This window comes from Artibeus jamaicensis, unplaced genomic scaffold, assembly GCF_021234435.1.
Source record: "Artibeus jamaicensis isolate MK-2021 breed Jamaican fruit bat unplaced genomic scaffold, CSHL_Jam_final scaffold_916, whole genome shotgun sequence".
In the NCBI taxonomy this organism is placed as follows: domain Eukaryota; kingdom Metazoa; phylum Chordata; class Mammalia; order Chiroptera; family Phyllostomidae; genus Artibeus; species Artibeus jamaicensis.
Window position 1 is genome coordinate 54693359 of NW_026522059.1, and position 20922 is coordinate 54714280.

General features: G+C 38.5%; 1 protein-coding gene across 5 annotated transcripts in view; it reads right to left on the minus strand.

Annotated features, from left to right (window-relative positions):
* Positions 1-20922, minus strand: part of SPIDR (scaffold protein involved in DNA repair) — a 381397-nt gene that overhangs the window by 59572 nt on the left and 300903 nt on the right. For all 5 annotated transcript variants that reach the window (XM_053660950.1, XM_053660952.1, XM_053660951.1 and 2 more), the window contains one exon: positions 971-1111. In XM_053660950.1, coding sequence (XP_053516925.1) covers positions 971-1111 — 141 coding nt within the window. The remainder of the gene's footprint in view (positions 1-970; positions 1112-20922) is intronic.

A 20922-nucleotide genomic window follows, 5' to 3' on the forward strand; every position in this document is an offset into this window, starting at 1 on the left:
CACAGATACTGTTATATGCTCAGATGTTACTATAATTAAACAAAACATTAACATCGAGTCATGATAATATAATATCTGAGGAAAGAGAGATTACAAGAAGATTGAGAAAATCCCCAATTCATGGCTTACACTAACGCTCTATGTGACAGAAGTAAGATGATTACTAGAGACAGCACAGTCACAGTGTGGGCCACGTTTCTGTGCTGTTCCACCTTTGCCTATCCAAAACATCAATTTAGGATGAGGAGACATAAAAGGTGACAGAGAACAAAGCTTTCAACTACGAAAATAAAAATATGCAACAACTTAAGAGTTTAGCTTTTAACACTTGATCTTAGCCAAAAGGCCGAGAAGCGGTAAGAGTTTAGTTTTTATGATGCCTCTTTACAAAATTTCATTTAAGTAAACTCACATAAAGCTGCCTTATTGGTAGAGCTAGGAAAATATACAGAAAATAAATCTTTGGAATTAAAAATATATATATAATATTACAAAATCTTAATTTTAGTAAAATTATGAATTGCTAAACCCGCATAATTGTTTTTATTGTCAATTATCATTCCCCACCGCCTCCAGAAGTACTTTATGGGATCCACTAAACCTGGGCCTTGTTTTACAGGAGAACTCCCAAATCCTATTTTACTGTCTTTAAAAATAAAATTAGATATAAAAGACTAATTAAAGAACCAGCAACTGACTAGTGTGGCTCAGTTGGTTGGGCATTTCCCGCAAAGTGAAGGGCTGCTGGTTTGATTCCCGGTTGGGGCACATGCTTGGGTTGTAGGGTTGTGGGCCTGGTCCCGAGCTGGTGTATGTGTGAGAGGCAACCACTCAATGGTCCTCTCACACATTGATGTTTCTCTCCTCTTTCTCCCTTCCCCTCTCTCTAAAAATAAATAAATAAAATCTAAAAAAAGAAAAGAAAGAACCAGATTGCAGCAAACAGGATGCTATTAGAATGTGTCCTCACCTTCCTCTGGTGGCCTTCTGTAGAACTTTCATTCCTGCTAGGCTGCAGGACTTCCCTTCCAAATGTCTGTCCTTAAGGGTGGTTTCTTCCAAGTGCACTTCACTGAACATTCCATAGGCATCTTGCACGAGAAGGCAGATTCTACAAAAAAGCATTCACATTTGTTCTTTTAGGAGGCAATCTTTAATTCAATACAGAAATCAAGATTTCACTAGAAATCCATTGTAGTTAGCTTCCTAAATGGATGAACCAAGATTAATGAAGTTGAATTCCACATACACTTTTTTAGATTTGTACAGGTAGGTGTTTGATCACTAACTGGAAAATATAGGAGACAATTCTCTTTGGCCATAAAACTAAAGCCAAATAAGGTTTAAAAGCACACAAAGAAGGTCATCCTTTCGAATCAAATACATTACTGTTTTCCAGAAAGAGCATCTACTTCCCTTGTCTTCCATAACAGCTACTATGTTTTGCTTGGACACTCAATATTGAGAAAAGCTTCACTGTAACATTATGCTGAAAATAATAATAAGGGGTTTTCTCTGAGAAGGTGCGTATTTACAGACACAAATATCCCAACAGAATAAAAACCAGTGTTCTAGCTGGCAGTAAAACAAAGGCCTGGTAGATATCCAGTGACATGATGAGATGCCCCCCAATTTTTAAGTCCATAGGGCAATAGTTATAAAAACCTATATATGACTGCATTTCCAGTCCTCTTGCTTCATAATTCAGGCATAGGTAGTTTTATTTACCATGAAACGACACATTCCCAGAAAAAATTTCCTGAAGCCTGAAATAAAATTCAGTAAATAATACCACCAAATAAACAGTTTTGTGAGGAACAAAACTATTTTAAATAAAAGGCTGTATTAAAAAGTGCATGTTGGAAAAGAACAGATGATGAAGATTAGGAAAGCCAAATATGAAGCTATGAACTTAAACAATGCCTTGACAAAAGGGAGTAGCCTCGTAGTCCAGACTTCCTGATTAAGTCTCCCAGGTCCACAGGATCCTCCTGGTTTGCAAGAGTATCTTTGTGAAATGAGTAAAACAGAAAAGGACAAGAACCATATAATTTCACTCATACATGGGATATAAAAGGAAGTAACAAACAAACGAATAAACAAACAAACTCATAGACACAGACAACAATATGGTACTTACAAGAGGGTAGGGCAGGATAAAGAGAGTCAAATATATGGTGACAGAAGGAGACTATACTTTGGGTGTTGAGCACAATGCAATATACAGATGATGTATTACAGAACTGTACACTTGAAATATAAAAGGAACCAGTCAGAAATTATAAGACAACATATACAATGAAAAATACATTAGAAGGAATTAAAAACAGTTTAGATAAAGCATAGGATCAAATCAGTAAATTGGAAGAGAAGTCAGAAAAGACTCGATCAGAAAATTAAAAATACAATAAAAAAGAGAGAACCTATGGGACAACAGAAAGCTTAACAACATCCGCATCAGAGCGGTACCAGAAGAGAGCAAACAATTGAGAACCTATTTGAATAAATGACTGAAAATTGAACCTGACCTGGTAAAAAAAAACAAACAACAGACACACAAGTCCAGGGAGCACACAGAGTCCCAAACAAGAGGAACCCAAAGAGGCCTATTCTAAGACACATTATAATTAAAATGGCAAAGTTTAAAGACAAAGAGAGAATCTTAAAGGCAACAGGAGAGAAACAGTTACCTACAAGGAAGTGCACATAAAACTGTCAGCTGATATCTCAATGCAAACATTTCAGGCCAGAAGGGATTGGCATTAAATATTCAAAGTGACGAAAAGGACAGTCACACAATCAAGACACCTCTACCCGCAAGGCTATGATTTAAAATTTAAATAAATAAGTAAATAAATAGCTAGTTTCTTACACAAGAAAAAGCTAAAGAAGTTCATTACTGCTAAACCAGTTAATTATAAAAAACCGTTAAAGGGAGTGTTTAAGAAGATAGAAAAGAGGAACATAATTATAAAGAACAAAATGGCAATACATACAAACCTATCAATAATCACTTTCTTTTTCTTTTTTATTGTTGTTGAAGTGCAGTTGGTCCCATTTTTCTCCCACTATGTCCCTCTGCCCCGCCCACCCACACCTCCCACCCCTGAACCTACCCTCTTTGGATTTGTTCATGTGTCCTTTATACATGTTCATTGATGACCCATCTTCTGTTTCCCTCCATTACCCCTCCCTCTCCTCCCCTCTGGTTACTGTCAGTTTGTTATTTCAATGTCTTGGTGTTATATTTCGGTTGCTTGCTTCTTTTGTTGATTAGGTTCTACTTATAGGTGAGATCATAAGGTATTTGTCTTTTATCGCCTGGCTTATTTCATTTAGCCTGATGCTCTCTAGTTTCATCCTTGCTGTCACAAAGGGTAGGTGCTTCATGTGTCTATGGTCAATTAATATTCAACAAAGGGGGCAGAAGCATAAAATGGAGTAAGAATAGCCTCTTCCACAAATTATGTTGGGAGATCTGGACAGCTACAAATAAAAAAATGAAATTCGACCACTAGCTTACACCACATAGAAAATAAACTCAAGATGGATAAAAGATTTAGATATAAGTCTTGACACCATAAAAGTTCTAGAGGAGAACATAGGCAGGAAAATATGAGATATTCCATGCAGTAATATTTTCACCAATATGTCCCCTAGAGCAAGGGGCATAAAGGAAAAAAATAAACAAATGGAACTTTATCAAAATAAAAAGCTTCTGCACAACTAAACAAAACATCAGCAAAATTAAAAAAAAAGAACTGTATGGGAAAATATACTTGCAAATGATATCTTGGATAAAAGTTTGATCTCCAATAATCATTTTAAATGTAAATGGATTAAATTCTCCAATCAAAATACATAGGGTAGCTGAACTGATAAGAAAACAAGATACATATATACAGAATGAGGAACAAGTAATTTATATTACTAGCCATCGTTACCTAAAAGATAAATCATAATAAAGGATACAAAATAATAAAATAATAAGACAAATACATAATACAACAATAAATAAATAAATAATAATATAACAATAAACTCTGTGTTTCCCACAGCCAAAATTGTAAACCTACTTTTCCCCTCACCTCTATGTGCTATCTACAATAGGACCACTTCAGATTGAAAAACACACAAAGACTTTAAGGGATGAAAATATAATTTAGTACAACTGTGAATAAACAAAAAAAGCCCTTGGGGCAGCAATACTTATATCAGACAAAACAGACTTTAAAACAAAGGCTATAATAAGAGAAAAAAAAGGACACGATATTATAAAAAAGGTGTTGATCAAACTAGGGGATATAGGCCTTGTAAAAATATATACACCCAACACAAGAGCACCTAAATATATAAACCAAGCATGGATGGACATACAGAAGAGACTGACAATAACACAGTCATAATAGGGGACTTTAAGAAATCAGAAATAATATCAAGCATGTTCTGTGACCACGAAAGTATGAAATTAGAAATCAAGTACAAAAATGCCTGATAAACATATCAATATATGGAGGATAAATAACAAGTTACTACACAATGAATGATTTAACATTAAAATCAGAAAGATCAAAAGATACCTTAAGAAAATGAAAATAACAACCTAAAATTTATTGGACACAGTGAAAGCAGTCCTAAGAGCGAAATTCATAGCAACACAGGCCTATCTCGAGAAACCAGAAAAAAAAATTCAAATAATCTTACCTTACACCTAAAGGAACTAAAAATAATAAACAAGCAAAGCTCAAAGTGAGTAGAAGGAAAAAATAAGAGTCAGCGTAAATAAACAAAAGTCTAAATAAAATACAAAAAATTAATAAAACCAAGAGCTGGTTCTTTGAAAAGATAAACAAAATTGACAAACTTTTAACCAGACACATCAAAAAAAGAGAGAACTCAAATAAATAAAAAGAAAAATGAGAGGGGAAGTGACAACTAACACCACAGAAATAAAACGAAAGTATAGGAAAATATTATAAACAACAAATTGGACAATTGGGACCAATGAAATCAAAGCAGTAATAAATAAAAACTCCCCTAAAACAAATATCCTGAACCAGATGGCTACACACAAGTGTATGTTACCAAACACTCAAAAAGGAATTAATACCTCTCCTTTTCAAACTCTTTTAAAAATTTCAAGCAGAAGGAAGACTTTCAAGATCACTTTATAGAGACTTCTGCCAAGATGGAGGCTTAGGTGGAAACACTTTGCTTCCTCACACAACCAAATCTAAAAACAACAAAGTTTTAACAACAATAAACGCAACCAAATCACAGAAAGTCGAACAATACGGAGTCCGAAAACAACAAAACGCTCAGCTAAACTGGTGAGAGGGGCGAAGCCAGCAGCAGAGCTGGTCGGGCAAAAACGATCCCCGACCCAGGCTGTACCCAAGCAGCCGAGGGTGTGGATCCCAGGTGCAGGGTAGCTACGGGAAGGCGTGGCGCAGCTGGCTGTCTGAGGTCACGTATTTGCATGCAGATAAACCAGTGAAGAGACGCGCATTGAGACAGGCCGCACAGGCCCTGGCACAGGGCAGTGGGCTTGCACATTTGTGCTCAGATAAACAGGCAGGGGCGAATGGTGAGGTGGACCAGGTGAGCAGAGAGGACCGCCATTGCTCCCTCTCTGACCCCGCCCCCACATACAGCATCACAAACCTGCCACCTGGGTGGCCCCACCCTGGTGAACACCAAAGGCGCCTCTCTTCATATTTAACAGGCACAAACAGATCAAAACATGGCTCAAGAAGAACTCGAAGCCCCAGAGCCAATAAATCTAAGCAATTAAGAAATAGCCAAACTTTCAGATGCACAGTTTAAAACACTGGTTATCAGGATGCTCACAGAACTGGTTGATTTTAGTCACAAATTAAAGGAACATACGAAGGCTAAGCTAATTGAAGTGAATGGAAATGCACAGGAAACCAATAGTAATGGAAAGGAAACTGGGACTCAAATCAAGGGAGCAGACCAGAAGGAAGAAAAAAATGACCAAACAGAAAAATATGAAGAAACAAGAATTTAAAAAAATGAGGAGAGGCTTAGGAACCTCCAGGACATCTTTAAATATTCCAACATCCGAATTATAGGGGTACCAGAAGGGGAAGAGGAACAGTCACAAGTGGAAACCTTCTTTGAACAAATAATAAAAGAGAATTTCCCCATTCTGGCAAAGGAAATAGACTTCCAGGAAATCCAGGAAGCTCAGAGAGTCCCAAACAAGTTGGACCCAAGGAGGAACACACCAAGGCACATCATCATTACATTAACCAAGATTTAAATGAAGGAGAGAATCCTAGAAGCAGCAAGAAATAAGGGGACAGTTACCTACAAAAGAATTCCCATCAGACTGTCAGCAGATTTCTCAAAAGAGACCTTCCAGGCAAGAAGGGGCTGGAAAGAAGTATTCCAAGTCATGAAAGGCAAGAACCTACATTCAAGATTGCTCTATCCAGCAAAGCTTTCATTTAGAATGGAAGGGCAGATAAAGTACTTCTCAGATAAGATCAAATTAAAGGAGTTGATCATCACCAAGCCCTTATTATATGAAATGTTAAAGGGACTTACCTAAGAAAAAGAAGATAAAAAAGATGAACAGTGAAAGGACAGCAAACTCACAGTTAGTAACAACCACACCTAGAACAAAAGCAAACTAAGAGGACAGCTAGATTAGGAGCAGAACCATAGAAATGAAGATCACATGGAGGGTTAGTAACAGGGGAGTGGGATAAGGAGAAGGGGGGAGAAGGTACAGAAAATAAATAGCATAGATGGTAGATAGAAAATAGAGGGTGAGGGTAAGAATAGTATGGGAAATATAGAATCTAAAGAACTTGAGACATGTGTTCATGAACTAAAGGGGGGAATGGTGGGGGAGGGGTGTGTAGGGAGGAGGGGAATGAAGGGGGGGAATAGAACAAATATAATGGCATAATCAATAAATTTTTTAAAAAGATCACTTTATGAGGCCAGTATAATTCTGATTCCAAAACCAGATAAAGACATTACAAAGAAACAAAATTACAGGTCAATATCCCTGATGAACATAAATGCAAATTTCCTCAACAAAATAATAGCAAACCAAATTAAAAAAACACTAAAAATATACTACACCATGGTCTATAGGGAATTCCTTACTGGGATGAAAGTTTTGTTCAATATCTGCAAATTAATTAACATAATATACCACATAAACAAAATGAAGGATAAAAATGATCATACAGATGCAGAAAAATCATTTGATGAAATCCATCACCCATTTATGATAAAAATTCTTAGCAAAGTGGAAATAGAGGAAATATACCTCAGTGTAATAAAGACCAGATGACAACCCCACAGCCAACATTATACTCAACAGTGAAAAACTAAAAGCATTTCCTTAAGATCCAGAACAAGACAGGGATGTTCACTTTCATCACTCTTACACAAAATAGTACTGGAAGTCTTAGCCACAGCAATTAGACAACTAGAACATTTAAAAGATATCCAAATAAAAAAGGAAGAGGTAAAACTGTTATTATTTTAGATGAAAAGATATTGTATATAGAGAACTCTAAAGATTCCATCAAAAAACTGCAAGAACTGATAAATGATTTCGGTAAAGTAGCAGGATACAAAATATATATTCAGAAATTTGTTGCATTTTTATATACCAATAATGAGCTATCAGGAAGGGAAACTAAGGAAACAATCCCATTTATAACTGCATCAAAAAATAAAATAAGATATCTAAGAGTAAATTTAGTCAAGGAGGTAAAAGACTTGTATTTGGAAAATATTAAGATACACAACAAAGACACTGAAGAAGATACAAATAAATAAAAGCATGTATCTGCTCATGAATAGGAAGAATTAACATTATAGAAATATCCATACTACACAATACAATCTATAGATTCAATGCAGTTCATATTAAAACACCAAAGGTATACTACACAGAACTAAGACAAACAATCCCAAAATTTACATGGAACCACAAATAACCCAAATAGCCACAAAAATCTTGAAGAAGGACAAAATTGGAGGTTATCAAACTGTACTACCAGCTTATAGTAATCAAAACAACATGGTACTGGCAGAAAAACAGATACACAGATCAATGGAACAGAATAAGTCCAGAAATAAACCCATGCCTATATGGTAAATTAATAAATGATAAAGCCAAAAACACACTATGGGGTAAAGACAGTCTATTTTGTAAATGGTGTTGGGAAAAGTGAATAGATACCCACAAAAATATGAAACTAGACCATCTTCTTACACCATATACAAGAATATACTCAAAGTGAGTAAAGATTTAAATATAAGACTTGACACCATAAAACTGATAGAAGAAAACATAGGCAGTAAAATCGCTTACATCTCTCTTAGCAATATTTTTCTGATACATCTCTTCAGGCAAGGGAAACAATAGAAAGAATAAACAAATGGGACTATATTGAACAAATGAGTTCTGGCATAGCAAAGGACACCATCAACAAAAAGAAAAGACAGCATGCTGAGTGGAAGAAGATATTTGCTAATAATATATCTGATAAAGGGTAATCCAAAATTTATAAAAAACTCATACAACTCAACACTACAAAAACAAACAATCCAATTTAAAAAATAGGCAGAGGTCATAACCCAGTGGCTCAGTTGGTTGGAGCATTGTCCTGTAAACCTAAAAGGTTGTGGCTTTGATTCCTAGTCAGGACACATGCCTAGGCTGCCAGTTCTGTCCCGCATTGGGATGGATATGTGAGGCAACTGACTGATGTTTTAACGTTGATGGTTTCTCTCTCTCTCTCTCTCTCTCTCTCTCTCTCTCATCAATAAAAGTCTGAAAACTGCTGCTATAGACCATTTCCATACTATAACCTCTTGGAGGGAAGTGCTTCAATGTTTATTTTTCCTCAAAGGTCTGCTCACTTCCTCGCCTGACCTACCTCTTTGTTCCATGTCTAATTAGACAGACAGGCAAATCCTTCATGATCAGGTTCCATTTCCTAGGCAGGAAGCCCCAGGCCCTACAAAGGCAGAACCAGGGCAGTCCTATGCCCAACTCCCATGCAATTAAGTTAATGCCTGCTTGACTATGCTGATGCATCTCACCCACACTGTTTTGTAAGCATTACTGTTTGTCAACATGAATTCAAAAATCTTTGCTTTATAAAGCTAGAAAGAATTTCTGATAGCTTGTATTGATAAGGGACTTTTGCTTTAAATTTGTTGACATTTGCCTTTATCTCAAATAATCAAATAAGAGTGCTGTTATTTATTCTTTTGACCTAGAGATGAGTTATTACTGATCTTCTCTCCCTTTTGTCCATGCCCAGTCGCAAGCTCTCCTGCCTTGTACTCACATAGCTAAGGCTCAGGAACACAATGGCTCTGGCCTAAGGTGTAGTCACTGTCTGCACTGGTTCAACTGGATTTGAACTATGGCACTCAACAGTCCAAACCAGAGCTAGCTTATCAGCAGCAAGCACAGAATTCCACCCACTTGTCACTGCTTCCTGCTCAGTGCCAGTGTGACAGGTCTGAGCAGAAAAAAAGCTCCATCCTCAACTTGTTTTTCCTGAATCACCAGATGTGTTTTCCATAAATTCATCATATTCAAGGGAATGCAAATGGCTTCCCAGGGAGGCAGGACCATGTTAGTAACTCTGGGGCCTTAAAAAAGTTGCTAACTACAGTTAGTATGAATTCACTCATTTAAACAGGGAATAAGGGAACCTAACTTAGAGGGCTATTGTGAGAATTAAAGTGATAATGGGTTTTGCACAGTATCTGGAACAAACAGATCAGTCTTTTCTTTGCAGGTTATTAGGACAATCTATATTATAAATATAGACAAACTATATTGTAAATATAGTGTCCTCCATATAGTTATTGAACAACATTTGTTAGATCTGTGCCTAGACTGCATATGGCCCTGTTTGCTATTTCATTTTTTAAAATATTTTCTTTATTTATTTTTAGAGAGAGAAGGGAGGGAGAAAGAGAGGGAGAGAAACACCAATTGGTTGCCTATCACACGTACCCCAATGGGGACTGGGCCTGCAACCCAGGCATGTACCCTGACTGGAATCAAAACTGTGACTTTCTGGTTTGCAGGCTAGTGCTCAATCCATTGAGCCACACCAGCCAGGGCAGTTTTTTCTGGGGGGGGGGGGTGTTTTATTTTTGGTTAGATATACTTTACCAGGTTAAGGATTCCTAGTTTGCTGGGAAGTTTCTAGAATCATGAATGGGTATTAGATTTTTATCAAATTCATTTTCTGTATTAACTGAAGTGATTGTATGTTTTTATCTCCTTAGCTAATGTGGTAAATGAGATTTATAGCTTTTTAATTGTTAAAGGAATATTTTACTGCTGAAATAAGCCAGGATCTATTTCCTATATTTTGTCTTGGGTTTTATATCTATGTCCATGAGTGATACTGACCTTTAATTTTACACCTCATATTAGATGTAATATCAATATTTTTATATCAGCTTCATAATAATGAATTGACAGGTGTTCCTTTTTTTTCTTTGAAAAATCTGTATAAGATTTGTATGATCTGCTTTTTTGAGAGTTTGAAAGAATTTAGTGATAAAATTGGTTGGCTCCAGTGCTTCTCCACCTTTTACCCCCACCCTCTCCCCACCCAAGGGAAGATTTTTAACTAGCAAGTCAATGTCTTTAATGATTATTGAATTGCTTTGTGCTTTCTAATTTTAATTAAGACATTTTAGTAAGTTATATTTTCTACATTTGTTCATATTGTCTATATTTTCAAATTTATTATCAAAAAATGGAATAGTATCCTCTTACTATGTTTCTAATCCCTGATGAAGATGATGCTCCTACTTTTTCCTTTTTACTATTATTTATTTATATCTTCTTTTACTTATGAATTCTGTGAAATTATTATTAATCATTTCCAAGTACTAATTTTTGGCTTTGTTTATCCACTATTTCTTCATTTATGTCATTAATTTTTTCGATTTTTAAGTTTTATTTAAAAATTTTTTCTTGGACTTCCGCCAAGATGGAGGCATAGGTGGATGTGCCGTGCCTTCTCACACAACCAAGATTAGACACAACTAAATATTAGCAACAGAAAACACAGCCAGAACACGGAAAATTGAACTTTTCGGAAGTCCATTAACAACAAATTCTTCAGCCTGACCGCTAAGGGGCGAAACCAGCGGCTGGCGGAGCAGGGTTGCACAGGAGGACTCGGCCAGACGGACTCAGGCGCAGGGTTGGACCTAGTGAGCGACCGAGTGAGCGACCAGGCGAGCGACCGCGGGGGAGACAGCGGGGCAGCGGGGCTGCGAGTTGACTGAGGTCGCGCATTTGTGCACGGGTGGACAGGCGAGGGAGTGGGCGGTTGGACCGGGCCGGCAGGTCCCCACGGCAAGCGGCAGTGGAGGGCGCCGCCATTTCCCTGCTCTGACCCCACCTCCACATACAGCGTCATAACCCAGCGACTCTGAGTGGCCCGGCCCAGGTTAAGGCACTGCTCCTCCACACCCATCTGTGAGAAGCAGCAGAGGGGGTCGCCATTTCCCCGCTCTGGCCACGCCCCCACATACAGCGTCACAACCCAGCGACCTGGGAATCCAAGGCGCTGCTTCTCACACTTAAAGGGCCCGAACAGACCAAGAATGGCGCAGGAGGATCTCAGAGCCCCAGAGCCAATAGATCTAAGCGATGAAGAAATAGCAAAACTCTCAGATGCACAGTTTAAAACATTGGTGATCAGGATCCTCACAGAACTGGTTGATTATAGCCACAAATTAGACAAATATATGAAGGCGAAACTAATTGAAATGAATGGAATTGCACAGGACACCAATAGCAATGAAAAGGAAACTGGGACTCAAATCAATGGAGTGGACCAGAAGAAAGCAAATAATGGCCAAACAGAAAAGAGTCAAGAAGCAAGAATTCAAAGAAATGAGGAGAGTCTTAGGAAACTCCAGGACATCTTTAAACGCTCCAACATCCGAATTATAGGGGTACCAGAAGGGGGAAAGGCACAGCCACCAGTGGAAAACTTATTTGAACAAATAATAAAGGAGAATTTCCCCAATCTGGCAAAGGCAATAGACATCCAGGAAATCCAGGAAGCTCAGAGAGTACCAAAGAAGTTGGACCCAAGAAGGAACACAGCAAGGCACATCATAATTACATTAGCCAAAATTAAAATGAAGGAGAGAATCCTAGAAGCAGCAAGAGATAAGGGGACAGTCACCTATAAAGGAGTCCCCATCAGACTGTCAGCGGATTTCTCAAAAGAGACCTTACAGGCAAGAAGGAGCTGGAAAGAGGTATTCCAAGACATGAAATCCAAAGACCTACAACCAAGATTGCTCTATCCAGCAAAGCTTTCATTTAGAATGGAAGGACAGATAAAGTACTTCTCAGATAAGATCAAATTCAAGGAGTTCATCATCACCAAGCCCTTATTATATGAAATGTTAAAGGGAATTATCTAAGAAAAAGAAGTTAAAAAAACATGGACAGTGAAAGGACAACAAACTCACAGTTATTAACACCCACACCTAAAACGAAAGCAAACTAAAAGGACAACTAGATCAGGAGTGGAAACATAGAAATGAAGATCTCAAGGAGGGTTAGCAACAGGGGAGTGGGAGGAGGAGAAGGGGGGAGAAGGTACAGAAAATAAGTAGCATAGACAGTAGATAGAAAATAGATGGGGGGGCAAGAATAGCATGGGAAACATAGAATCTAAAGGACTTGAGACACATGGTCATAAACTAAAGGGGGGGTAATGGTGGGGATGAGGGGTAGGGTGGAGGGGAATAAAGGGGGAATAGAACTGTAACAGCATAATCAATAAAAAAATTAAAAAAAATTTTTTTCTTTGTCAGTTACAGTTGACATTCCACACTATTTTATATTAGTTTCAGGTTTACAGCATAGTAGTCAGACATTCATATAATTTATAAAGTGAAAACCCTGGTAAGCCTAGTATCCACCCAGCCCCATACATACAATGCTATTACAATATTATTCACAATATTGCCTACACTCCACTTTACATCCCCATGACTATTTTGAAACTATCAATATGAACTTTTAAAAAATCTTCACTCAAGATTAAAGAGACAGGAAGGGAGGGAGAGAGTGAGAAGAAGAGGAAGGGGAAAGAGGGAGGGAGGGAGGGAAGGAAGGAGGGAGGGAGAGAGGAAGAGGGGGGGAGAGAGGAAGAGGGGGGGAGAGAGAGAGAGAGACAAACATCAATGTAAGAGAGAAACACCAACTGGTTGCCTTCTCATATGCACCCAAACTGAAGATTGAACCTGCAACCTGGGTATGTGCCCTGACTGGGAATTAAACCTGTGACCTTTTGGTCTACATGGTGACACTCCAACCAACAGAGCCACACCAGCCAGGGTTAACTTGTACTTCCTTTTTTTTTTATTATTCTTTTTAAAAAATTTATTTAATTATTGTTCAAGTACAGTTTTCTGTTTTTTACTGCCATCCCAGCCCATCCCCCCAGTGCTCGCTTCCATTTCCAACCCCCTTAGCTGTTGTCCATATATCCTTTATACTAGTTTCTGTAAATCCTTCCCCTTTTCCCCTGAAATTCTCTCCCCTCTCCCCTCTGGTCACTGTCTCAGTTCTCTATTTCAGTGTCTTTGCTTATATTTTGCTTGCTTGTTTGTTTGATTGTTTAGCTTCCTGTTAAAGGTGAGATCATATGCTATTTGTCTTTCACCACCTGGCGTATTTCACTCAGCATAATACTTTCCAGTTCCATCCATGATGTTGCAACGGGTAGGAGCTCCTTCTTTCTTTCTGCTGCATAGAATTCCATTGTGTATATGTATCATAAATTCTTGAGCCATTCATTTACTGACAGGCACCTAGGTTGCTTCCAGCTCTTGGCTACTGTAAATTGTGCTAAGAACACTGGGGTGCATAGGTTCTTTTGGACTGATGTTTTAGGGTTCTTAGGATATAATCCCAGCAGTGAAATTGCTGGATCAAAAGGCAGGTCCATTTTTAGTTTTTTTAGAAAATTCCATAGTTTTCCACAGTGGTTGTACCCACCAACAATGGATTAGGGTCCCCTCTTCTCCACAACCTCTCTAAAACTTGTTTGTTGCTTCGTTTATGATGGCCATTCTGATTGGTGTAAAGTGGTATCTCACTGTGGTTTTAATTTGCATCTCTCTGATAGCTAGTGATATTGAGCATCTTTTCATGTGTCCCTATATCTCCTGTATGTCCTCCTTGGAAAAATGTCTATTCAAGTCCTTTGCCCATTTTTTAATAGGGTTGCTTGTCTGCTTAGAGTGGAGACATGTAAGTTCTTTGTACATTTTGGAGATTAAACCCTTGTCTGAGGTATCATTGGCAAATATGTTTTCCCCTACAGCTGGATCTCTTTTTATTTTAATACTGTTTTCTTTAGCCGTGCAAAAGCTTTTAGTTTTGATGAGATCCCATCTGTTTATTCTTTCCTTTATGTCCTTTGCTCTGGGGGACATATCAGCAAAAAAGTTGCTGCATGAAATATCTGAGATTTTGTTGCCAATGTTCTCCTCTAGGACTTTAATTGTGTCATGGCTTGTATTTAAGTCTTTTTCCACCTTGAATTTATTTTGGTGTATGGTATAAGTTGGTGCTCGAGTTTCATTTTTTTGCACATGGCTGTCCAGTTCTCCCAACACCATTTGTTGAAGAGGCTATTATTAGTCCATTCTATGTTGCTACCCCTTTGTCGAATATTAATTGGCCATAAAAATTTGGGTTTATTTCTGGGCTCTTCATTCTGTTACATTGGTCTAGGTGCCTGTTTTTATGGCAGTACTAGGCTGTTTTGATTACAATGGCCTTGTAATACAGTTTGGTATCAGGTATTGTGATCCCTCCTACTTTGTTCTTCTTTCTCAAAATTGCAGCTGCTATTCCAGGTTGTTTATGGTTCCATATAAATTTTTGAAGTGTTTGATCTATATCTGTGAAGTATGTCATTGGTACTTTAATATGTATTGCATTAAATCTGTAAATTGCTTTGGGTAGAATGGACATTTTGATGATGTTAATTCTTCCAATCCATGAACATGGTATATGTTTCCATTTGTTTGCATCTTCCTTGATTTATTTCTTCAGCGTTGTGTAGTTTTCTGCATACAGGTCTTTTACCTCCTTGGTTAGGTTTGTTCCTAGATTTTTTTTTTCTTTTTGCTATATCTAATGGGATTGTTTTTCTTGATTTCTACTTCTGCTGTTTCATTGTTGGTATACAAAAATGCCTTTGATTTCTGGATATTGACTTTGTAACCTGCTGTTCTGCCAAATTAATTTATTAGCTTAAGCAGTTTTTGGGTAAAGCCTATAGGATTTTCCATGTCACTATCATGTCATCTGCAAACAGTGACAGTTTTGTTTCCTCCTTTCTGATTTGGATGCCTTTTATATCCTTTTCTTTTCTGATCACTGTGGCTAAAACTTCCAATACAATATTGAATAGAAGTGGTGAAAATGGACAATCTTGTCTTGTTCCTGATCTTAGTGGAAAAGATTTTAGTTTTTGCCTATTGAATATGATGTTGGCTGTAGGTCTCACATATATGGCCTTTATTATATTGAGGAATGCTCCCTGTATTCCCACTTTGCTGAGTGTTTTTATCATAAATAGGTGTTGTACCTTATCAAAATCTTTTCCCTCATCTATTGATATGATCATGTGATTTTTGTCTTTACTTTTGTTTATATGATGTATTACATTTACTGATTTGTGAATATTGGACCATCCCTGCCTCCCTGGCATGAATCCCACTTGGTCATGGTGAATGATCTTTTTAATGTATTGTTGGATGCGGTTTGCCAATATTTTGTTGAGAATTTTAGCATCTATGTTTATCAGCAATATTGGCCTGAAGTTTCTTTTCTTTGTTGTATCTTTATCTGGTTTGGGGATTAGGATGATGTTGGCTTCATAAAAAAAGTTTGGGATTCTTCCATCATTTTGGGTTTTTTGAAATAGTCTGTGAAGGATAGGAGTTAGCTCTTCCTTAAATGCTTTGTAGAATTCTCCTGTGAAACCATCTGGTCCAGGGCTTTTGTGCTTCAGGAGATTTTTGATTACTGCTTCAATTTCATTTGCTGTTATTGATCTATTCAGGCTTTCTGCTTCTTCTTTGTTGAGTTTTGGAAGATTATATTTTTCTAGAAATATGTCCATTTCACCTAAGTTTTCAAATTTCTTGGCATACAGTTCTCATAATAATTTCTTACAATCATTTGTATTTCTGTGGAATCAGTTGTAATCTCTTCTCTTTCATTTCTGATTGTGTTTATTTGAGTTCTCTCTCTTCTTTTTTGATGAATATGCTTAAAGGTTTATCTATTCTTTTTTATCTTTTCAAAAAACGAGCTCTTGGATTCACTGATTTTTAGAATTGTGCTTTTAGTCTCTATGTCATTTAATTCTTCTCTGATCTTGGTTATTTCCTTTCTTCTACTTCCTTTGGGCTGATGTCTTTGTTGATGTTCTTCAAGTTCTTGCAGGTATAGGGTTAGGTTGTTTGTTTGAAATGTTTCTGTCTTGTTTAGATGAGCCTGTATTGCTATGAACTTCCCTCTCAGGACTGCCTTTGCTGTGTCCCATAAGTTTTGGGTTGTTGTGAGTTCTTTTTCATTTGTTTCCAGAAACTTTTTATTTCTTCCCTGATTTTATTCTTGACCCATTTGTTGCTTAATAGCATGCTATTCAATCTCCATGATTTTGAGTGTTTTGGGTCTTTCTCTTGGGGTTGGCTTCCAGTTTCAGTCCCTTGTGGTCAGAGAAAATGCTCGGGATGATTTCAAATTTCTTAAATTTGTTGAGACTCGTTTCGTGTCCTATTATATGGCCTGTCTTTGAAAATGTTCCATGTTCATTTGAAAAGAATGTGTATTTAGCTTCTTTGGGATGAAAGGCTCTGTATATATGTTAGGTCCATTTCATCAAGGGTGTTGTTTAATGCTGCAATTTCTTTGTTGATATTTTGTTTGGAAGATCTGTCCATTTTTGATAGTGGGGTGTCAAAATCCCCTATTATAATTATGTTGCTGTCTATATCTTTCTTGAATTCCTCTAAGATTTTCTTTATATATTTGGGTGCTCCTATGTTGGGTGCATATATAGTTATGATGTTAATGTCTTCTTGGTGGATTCTTCCCTTGAGTATTATAAAGTGACCTTCTGGGTCTCTCTTTATGGCCCTTTTATTGAAGTCTATTTTGTCTGATATGAGAATTGCTACCCCAGCTTTTTTTTCTTGTCCGTTTGCTTGGTAAATTTGTTTCCAGCCTTTCACTTTTAGTCTGTGTAGGTCTTTTGTCCTGAGGTGGGTCTCTTGTAGGCAGCAAATGTGTGGGTCATGCTTTCTTAGCCATTCAGCTATTCTATGTCTTTTGATTGGAGCATTTAGTCCATTTATGTTTAAGGGTATTATTGATAGGTACTTATTCATTGTCATTTTTATACCTGTGTTCCTCTCTGTCTCCCTCTTTCCCTTCCTTTCCTTAAAGCAGACCTTTTAGTATTTCTTGCAGAGCTGGTTTGGTGGAGGTGTATTCTTTTAGATTTCTTTTGTCTTGGAAGCTCTTTATTTGGCCTTCTATCATGATTGAGAGCCTTGCTGGATAAAGTAACCTTGGTTGAAGGCCTCTGGTTCCCATTACTTGGAATATTTCTTGCCTTTCTCTTCTTGCTTGGAGTGTTTCCATTGAGAAGACAGTTGCTAACCTTATTGGTGCTCCCTTATAGGTTATTTCCTTTTCCCCCTTGCGGCCTTTAAGATTCTCTCTTTGTCTTGAAATTTTGCCATTTTAATGATGATGTGCCTTGAAGTGGGTCTCTTTGGGTTCCTCTTGATTGGGACTCTCTGTGTTTCCTGGATTTGTGCGACTTCTTCTGTTATCAAATGAGTGAAGTTTTCCCTCATTACTTTTTCATATTGTCATTTTTCAAATAGGTTTTCTATCCCTTGGTATTCTTCTTCTCCTCCTTCTGGTATCCCTATTATTCGGATATTATTACGTTTCCTACTGTAATGCATTTCTCTTAATCCCTCTTGATTCTTTCTGAGCCTCTTTTCCTTTTCTTGATCTGTCTGGGCATTTCTTTCTACTTTGTCCTCCAATTCCCTGATCCGATCTGCTTCATCGATCCTGCATTTGATACCTTCCACTGTGTTCTTCAACTCCGAAATTGTGTTCTTCATTTCCTCTTGGCCCTTTTTGATAGTTTGTATTTCCTTTTTCATGTTGATATAGTTTGCAATGAGTTCATTTTAGCTCCCCTGTAGTTTCTGGTAGCTCATTTTGAGCTCTTTGAACTTCCTGATAACTAGTGCTTTGAATTCAGTATCTGATAGTTGACTTGCCTCTATTTCATCTAACATTCTTTCTGAGGTTTCCTCCTTTCCTTTCATTAGGGGGTTGTTTTTTTTTTTTGTCTTCCCATTGCTTTTGAGACTCTTCTTGTTAGCTTCAGCTTCTGAAATTGATTTCTTCTGGCTTCCTGGATTTATGGTGTGCACTTCTGTGGTATAATACCTGTGAGATTCAGTGGTGCAGTCTCCTTGATCTTCCCAGATCGCTGGTCTTGGGCTGTCCTTAACATTGGCTCTGAGTTTGTCTTTGGGTTTTTGTTGTTTCTGGGTCTTTTGTGGGTTCTTTTTTTTTGTGGGTTCTTCCCACCAGCTGGTGAACTGATGGACCCTCTGTCCCCTACCTGTTTTAATTTGCTGTGCTGGTGAGGGTGGGTTGCATTGAAGCTAATTCTTCTGCATATACAGGGTTTTGAAGATTCTGTTTTGCTCTTGTTTAGTTGTTTGCCCTGTGAAGTTTTTTCAGTGTTTAGTTGCATTTCCAGGTAGGTCTTGGGTTGAGGTTTGTGTGGTTTCTACTTCTTCCCTCACCTTCGTCTGTTGTTGTCTGTTGGTGGTTCCTTTGTTGTTCAATTTCCTCTTCCTTTGGGTATCCTAGTATTCACAGCTTCCACCTATTCTATTTTTGTGTGTGTGTGATCAGTTGGAGGGGAAGGCAAACTGGTTTATGTCAGCAGGAGAGTATTCTATGATATTTACAGTAGCAGCCGGTAGAGAAGAGATAGGCGCTCCCATGACTATGTATAGCGACAGCTGTAATCTTCAACCCACCTAGCCACTTTTCAGAAAGGGTGGAAGGAAGGTAAGGCTCCTGTTGGGGAGGGAAGGCTTGTGGTTTGGATCCAGAAAGGAGTGAGGTTGAGGGAGGTCAGATTCTGAGGTAAGGTGAGAATAAGGGATGGTAAATAGGTGTAGTGTGAGAGAGAACAGGGTCAACCACTGCAGTGTTATAGTTCAGGCAACAATGTAGTGGGCTAAGATCTGGGGGGGAGGGTGCTGTGTAGTATTTACAACAGCATGCAACAAGTATTATTTACAATAATATTACAATAATATTAGGTTGTATAATAACAATCATACAACAGAATCTATGATGTACCAAGATCAGGGAGTATTGGACTTTGAACAGTTTGCTAACTGGGCAAGGGGAAGTAAAGGACAGTAAATTAGCAATATAGTATGGTTGAGGGGACAGGGGAAACCTGTCAAGTGATACAATATATACAGCCAATGTAAAGAAGATTATACAGAAAGAGGAGGAATACAGAGATACTATTAAAATAAAAGATGTAATAATGATGAAAAATAATGAAAAAAATTCAAATATGCAGTAACTTGTAGTTTTTCTGTTATAGCTAAGTGAATTTTGTCTCTCTGTCTCTACTGTTGGAATGCCCCCACTTTGAGTCCAACTCTGGTCTTTTCGCTGTTCCAAGTCTTTTGTCTCACTTCGGGGGGGGGGGAGGTGATCGAAAAGAAAGAAAAAAAAGGCAGCAGAAGGGAGGAGAAAGTGGTAGGTTTGGAAAGAAAGGGAGAAGGAATAAAACAAGAAATAAGAAGAGAGAGGGTAAAAGTACTGAAAGAGAAAACAATAATAAAGTTAAAAAGTAAAAGATTATTTAAAGAAAAAAACAACCTGGTTTCCATCTGGTCAAGCCTTTTCTTCTGGTCACACTAGCTGCAGCAGTCTGAGGGTCGATTAGTTCTGCCTTTCTCCCTTCTCAGTGAACTCAGCAGGTCTCAAGATTGCTCTTCCAAAATCCTCTCCTCAGCGCCCCACTGAAAGCAGACTTTCCCCCGGATTGACAGTCCTGACCTGGGGTGTGGACATACTTTCCCGGCCAGGCTTCTCTGGTCCCGCTGGCCTAGGCGCAAACCCTTCCCAGTGTTATGTGGGATTGCAAAGGCGACTCTTGATTCTCCCAAGCCGGCGACCACAGACTCCACATGTGATCAATGCTCTCTGATTTGCTTCTTCATACCCACTCCTCTCTCTGACAATCCAAACATACAGATTTCTCCTGGCATTTTTCAAACTGCGCCTGGCTGGGTAGTGAGGGAGCTGGTGACTGGCTCTCTCCCAGAGGCCTTGCAGCCAGCCCTTGGCTCCCAGAGTCCACGGCAGACCCAGCAGACCTGGCTCAGGCCCAGTGCAATGGGGGATGCAAGGGTGACTCTCAATTCTCCCAAGCTGGAGTCCACAGACTCCACATGTGATCGAAGCTCTCTGTTTTGCTTCTTCATACCCACTCCTCTCCCTGATTGATACTCCAAGCAAATAGATCTCTTTTGGAGTTTTTGAAACTGTGTCTGGCTGGGTAGGGAGTTTTTTCAAACTGCACCCGGCTGGTGACTGGCTTTCTCCCGAGGTCCTTGAGCCAGCCTTCGGCTCCCAGAGACTGAGGCGGACCAACCCGGGCCCTGGCACGGACTGGGCCCTGGTGTGGCCTGAGCCCTGGAGTGGCTTGGGCCCTGGAGTGGCTTGGCCGGGCGCAGCCCAGTGGAGGGCTTGGGGCGTCTGCG